The 5,795-nt window shown below is 44.1% G+C and overlaps 1 protein-coding gene across 1 annotated transcript in view; it reads right to left on the bottom strand.

Annotated features, from left to right (window-relative positions):
• The window catches only part of srebf1 (sterol regulatory element binding transcription factor 1), a 13,011-nt gene that overhangs the window by 4,868 nt on the left and 2,348 nt on the right, over window positions 1-5,795 (bottom strand). Inside the window, exons 2-14 of the mRNA XM_024272328.2 lie at window positions 4,599-5,153; window positions 3,380-3,555; window positions 3,163-3,303; window positions 2,868-3,086; window positions 2,640-2,754; window positions 2,314-2,471; window positions 1,938-2,157; window positions 1,647-1,831; window positions 1,306-1,567; window positions 897-1,063; window positions 577-745; window positions 368-476; window positions 153-262 (exon numbers count right to left, since the gene is read on the bottom strand). Coding sequence (XP_024128096.1) covers window positions 153-262; window positions 368-476; window positions 577-745; window positions 897-1,063; window positions 1,306-1,567; window positions 1,647-1,831; window positions 1,938-2,157; window positions 2,314-2,471; window positions 2,640-2,754; window positions 2,868-3,086; window positions 3,163-3,303; window positions 3,380-3,555; window positions 4,599-5,153 — 2,586 coding nt within the window. The remainder of the gene's footprint in view (window positions 1-152; window positions 263-367; window positions 477-576; window positions 746-896; window positions 1,064-1,305; window positions 1,568-1,646; window positions 1,832-1,937; window positions 2,158-2,313; window positions 2,472-2,639; window positions 2,755-2,867; window positions 3,087-3,162; window positions 3,304-3,379; window positions 3,556-4,598; window positions 5,154-5,795) is intronic.

Below are 5,795 nucleotides of genomic sequence, written 5' to 3'. Positions count from 1 at the left end.
TAAAAGGAAAGTGGAGACAGAGTGAAGTCATTTTAGTTAAGTTTTACTTTTCGAGGCATTTAAGTCCACACATGTTTTCAGAACAAGCTAATATTTAGAATAAAATATGTAGAACATAAAAAAGGACAAAAGCAGCTCGTGATGGGACCTACCAGTCACAGTCGCCATGTTGGAGCCAATCGCAAAAGACTGGCAGTTGGCGCCGGCCGCGTCTGATGCGCTCACAAGCAGCTGGAGATACTCCAGAGCATCGGCATACTCCCTGAGAACAGAAACATTCTGAGTATTTATGAAGGAGCATCAGTGTTTACTCCAAACTTTAAGAAAATACTAAACAAAATGTTTTTTTTTTATTTTATTTTTTTACCCCTTTTCCTGGCCGGGACTTTTCTCCTCATCTGGCTGAGCCACACAGTAAAGAGCTTTCTCAAGGAGGTGTTCTCTGAACGCCTGCGTCACCTGAGCCAAAGGGTCCACTGGAAGAGCACCAATAAAGTGTTAACAAACACAAACAGGTCTGTGTTTTCAGAGTCATAAACCCCCTGTTGGAGTTCTGGCGCTTCAGCATTCACTGACCAGTGTTCCCAGCTTGGCTGTAAATGCTCTCCTTCGGGGTGCTGCGGATGGCCCAGTCCCCGTCCACAAAGAAGCGGTGGCCGAGCGGGTGGCAAAGCCACTGCATGGCGGGGGGAACGCTGCCGCTGGAGGACAGGCACGCTTGGCGGGCGCTGCTCAGGAACACACGCTGTCAAAAAAAAAAAACAATGAAAAACATATTTTGATTCTGAGGTTCTATTCGTTTCTAATAGGACACTCAGAAAGCAGAAAAGTCAACATGCTGAAGGACAAAAAAAAAAAAAAAATGACGATTATTCTTCAGCAGGGACATCACTCACAGAGGTGAAATGCAGAACTCTTGGCAAGCTGGCTTTGGCCCGCAGAGCTGCAGAGACGTAGACCTCAGCCAGGGTGCCGACAGGCAGACACGAGCCGGCGCACTCAGACAAGTTCACCGCACTTAAGGCCATGTGCATCGCTGACAGGTGGCTACCGTTCAGTTTACCTGTGGGAGCAGAAAACCAAACTCCTTTTAGTCCGAATGCAAACATTCTGAAAAAAGAAGAAGGGATAACTGTGACAAATTATCAAGGAATTAAATTTAATGGAATTGAAAAAAGTAGAACTATCTAGAGTTTTGTTTTTGTACAGAATCTACGTTTGTATCATCTTTTTTCTTTGGCTATTATAGAAATTGAATCCTCGTTACTATGACATCAGAACATGAACATGTTTCCAGTGGCGAACCTGTCATGTGAAGTTGGTGCAGGCGGTGGTAAACCAGAGCGGCGTCTCGACTGCTTTTGCAAGCATCCTCCTGTAGGGGGCGATCAGATCGCAGGCCCCCAGCCCGAGCAGCCAGCCAGCGGCCGACCCAGAGGCGCTGGAGGCAAAATCTTAGCAGAGACCAGAGAGCTGCGCAGGTTAAATCCAGCTGGGAGGTGGGCAGAGGACGGCCGAGAGCCTTCAAACACGTTCGCAGGTTGTGACTGGCCTGAGCAAAATCTCCCTGAAAGGAACAAGAAATACACATTAGATTAGTTTTTTATGAATGAGTACGTTTTTTTCTTTTTTTTAAGAAAGCATACCCTAGCAAGGTCCAGATCTGCCTGTTTGCGATGCCTCCAGAACAAGACGGATGATCCAGAGTGAGGTCTGGTAACGGGTTCTCCGTATACCAACAGTCTGATCAGAACTCCTGACACCAGAATGCCATTAACCAGCCACACCAGAATAGTAGGGAGCATCCAGTCCATCCAACTCCACGAGTCAGCTGAAAGAAGCACATACAAGATCATCTAATAGCTAAAATAAATCCAAACATAACTAACCAAATCAAGGTGATCCAATGCCACAATAAATATCATCATCATTAGTACCTGGAATATCCACACCCAGAACATTCCTGCCCGAGTATCGAGCGCCGACGTCTCCGTTGCTTCCAGCGGCGCTGCTGCTGCTGGACGAGCAGAGCAGAGACGCCAGCGGGTTGAGGGAGAGGAAGAGCAAGGTGAAGGCGCACAGAGCCATGCGGGAGCGATCCAGCATGCCGCCAGCGCCGCCGCCAGCCGCGGTCTGATCCAGCATGCCGACGTTTGGCTGCCATGTTGGGAGAGTTCAGAGACAGGAAATGAGATTTCAGGACTCAATAAGTTACTCATTTATTGCAACGTATTTCTTTTAATCATGATGACTGAATTACAGCCAACGAAAAAATGTGAATAGGAAAAGATAAGATAAGAGGGTGATGCACACCTTGGTGTCCTCCCCCATTGGACTGTCAGGCTCTGAGTCACTGCCACAGTGTGAGAAAGAGGTCGGGGAGCCCACATCAGAGGCCGGCGGGGTGGGAAGCTCATTTTTCACCTCCGTCTGTCCATCTACCTCCATAGCAACAAGGTCCTTGAGAGACTCTGGAGAGCAGAGCGGAATAACAAAGACTGCTGAGAGGGGGCAATCGATGACACGAAACATAAAAAACACACTCCGATTCTATTTAAAGCCACTTTAATTTTTTTCCCCGTTTCTGATTTTGCTTACTCTAAAAGAGGAGAAAGAAAAAGAAGTTTTTAAACACTTACTGTTTTTCTGGGCTGCCATTTTTAGAGCCATGTTCTCCTGCTTGAGTTTCTGGTTAGACTGCTGCAGGTAGCGGATGTAGTCAATCGCTTTCTTCAGAACTGCAGACTTGTTAAGCTAAAAATAAATAAATAAATTACTTTAAGTGCTAAAATTGACTTTTTTTAAGTATTGAACCTCAAATTTTCTGACAAAAATGTGATTTTATGTGATAAATCTTTTTTTCCTACCTTAGCTTCAGTGCCAGCCACCAAATCTTTAAGCTCCACTATTTTATCATTGATGGAGGAGCGGTAGCGCTTCTCGATAGCGTTGTGCGCCGTGCGCTTTTCCCCTTTGTGTGGATACCCCAATGGCTTCCCAGCGATGGCGATGCGGTTGATGGGCAGCTTCTCGGTGTCCATCATCACCGGCACTGTTGTCAGTATAGTGCCCCCACCCACAAAGGCCTAACACACGAGATCGAGGATTGTTGTTTAAAACATCGACATCTTTAAGTAGGTTTGTTCAAAATGAGGCACGTACCTGCAGCGCAGTGCTCTGCACTGAGCTGGTGGTGGTAGCGAGGGAGGTGGGAGAGGCCACGGTTGTGACCATGCAGGGGTCAGGCTTCAGGGTGGTGAGCAGAACAGACTCTGCTTTGATGAACTGGGGCTGCAGAAGCACCTGAAAACCCACACCATAAATACTCAAAAAGAGAAAAAAGGAAGATTTGCATTCATGCAGAAAACACTAGGCTTACAGGGAGTTGCTGCACTTGGGGCGCGATCGCTTGAGTTGGGGGGCTTGTTGAGGTGGTCAGCAGAGGAGAGGCGGGGGTAAGTCCATGGAGCTGGGTCTGAATGGTCATTGATTGGACGGTCGGGGGTGAGGATGACAAAACTGCAGCAGGTGGGCTCACACTGACTGGACTTGCAGCTGGAAAACATTTAAAGTCAAATTTAGCTTGTAAAATCATGTAAAACCCTCACGCTAACAGCCATATCTTTGCCCTTACATTAAGCATATCACACGCTCAATAAACAGATTTATCTGAAGATAGTTTAACAATAGCAGGTTACCTCAGCGAGATTTTTTTTGCACTTGTTTTGGGGCAAAAACATAACGATTTTCTCAACACAACAAATCTTCTCATTTTGCACAAAAACATTTTATCTCAGAAGCAGAAAGATTTTTAGGTTTCTGCAGGCATTTTCTCGAGCCAAATAAGTAACCAGTTTTATCTTTATAGATGCCTGATAACAACAGTAAGTTTGCCACCTCATATTTCTTATCAGATACAACTAAACTTTGCCTAATTGGATCACACTGGGGAGTTTCAGCTCCTTGTAATAAAAGTATTTCATGTCGTTGATTTATTTCTTGTTTGAACACGGATTAGACATGAAATTCTCCTTTGTAACCACAATGAGTCTACTGGTTTTAAGGCATGCATATAATAGTGAGGAACAGCCTAAACATTTTCCTTTTTTAGTTTAAAGGACAACCACAACATTAGTTTAACTTCATGTAATGAAGAGTAAAGAGAAGTGCTTTGATTCCCTTAATTTTTCAGCTATTCTGGTTTGGATCTACGAATAGGCTTTGAATAACTTCATTGTTCCTAACTTTAGTCATTAAAAAAAAAACTTTTAACCCTTCTGATATCTTAATATCTTTACTGCTAACAAACTGTGTTCATTTCTGAGAATTCCAACACACAGGGCACTACAGTTTACTTTTAAAATGCTGAGCCAGCAAAGAAACTATGCAACTCAATTGGTCAAAGTAATCCATCAATAAAAACTCCATGTAATATAACAGTGAAGGCCGTTTCTACCAAGCACATAGTGGACACAAAGAGTTTTCGACTTCATAAGTGTATAAGACAATAAAGTGATGATGTAACTATTTTATTTTCAAATTTAAATCAATTTGTCCAAGCTATAGTTTCCTTCTTCTGACTTAAAAAAAGGACTTACCTGTGTAGTTATTCTGGTTCTTGTAGATGGCCTGGTTTTGAGACGACGTCTGGGGCTGCAGAGGAGTCTGAGTTGCAGGTGGAGATTGAGAGGCGTAGATAGCCTGTGGCGAGGAGCTGAGCACTGGATTTGGACCAGGCGACGCTGCCTGAGCAGGGGTGGATGGACAGACGACCGCTTGGGGCTGTTCCACTTGAGGCTGCTTGAGGCTCTGAGCTTGTTGTGGAGAGGATGGCGGCTGCTGCTGCTGCCTCTGAGACGGGCTGGGCACCTGGGCCAAGGGGGATTGTTGGAAAGTGGGAGGCTGGAAGGCCTTGTCTGGGGTGGAAGAGCTCCGCGTGATGGGAGGGCCCAGAAGAGCGTCCAGGTGGGGGTTACTGCTCAGGATGGAGGAAGTGGATGAGGCAGGTGTGGTAGTGGTGGCTGGAGGGGCAGTGGAGGTTATGGTTTGGGACAAACCAGAAACCTCCTGGCTGGGAGTCCCCCCAGGGAAAGGGTGGGTGTCAAAGAGTCCTCCAAACTCCATTTCCTGGTTGTTGATAAGCTGTAGCATGTCTGTAAAGAAAAGAAGTCACAGTTTCATTAAACAGTCTTCAAGAACATGTCAGTTCAAATGGAAAACAATCTAGAATAAATTATTAATGTGGAAAAAGGGATATCAGAACTCATAGAAGTAGCCCTAAAAAAAGAGAGAAACGCAACCCCGCTTTTGCACACTGTATGTTAAAAGGTAAAAAGGGGGACACATTAGGTACAAAACATAATTATTTAAAGAATTCTTGGCTTTTATAAAAGTTAAAAGTACTTTAGTTCTATCTCAGCTTGTGCTGTGTAACTCAATCTGACCTCCAAGGTTAAGAGTAGTGGCAGTGAAAAAAAAAAAAAACAGTATTGCTTGTGGAAAAAAATGTTTACTAGAAATAAACAGACAGTCACAAAAATCAACCAAAACCGTTTTCCTGGACTAAATGACTGGGTTTCATCTAATTCAATTGATAATAGATTAGGGGTATAAAAATTAATTGATAAATCGATTTCTATTCCTACGATTGCATCAGATCGATCCGTCTGATGCAAATTATTTCCTAAATCAACCTTTACCATTATAAAATCATTTCAAAATGAAATAAATCGACTGTAATCTATATTGGAAAATATCATCTGGATTGAGGCACGGTGGATTTATTTTACTATAAC

The sequence above is a fragment of the Oryzias melastigma genome, linkage group LG8, assembly GCF_002922805.2.
Source record: "Oryzias melastigma strain HK-1 linkage group LG8, ASM292280v2, whole genome shotgun sequence".
NCBI lineage: Eukaryota > Metazoa > Chordata > Actinopteri > Beloniformes > Adrianichthyidae > Oryzias > Oryzias melastigma.
This window is presented reverse-complemented; position numbering and strand designations above follow the sequence as displayed.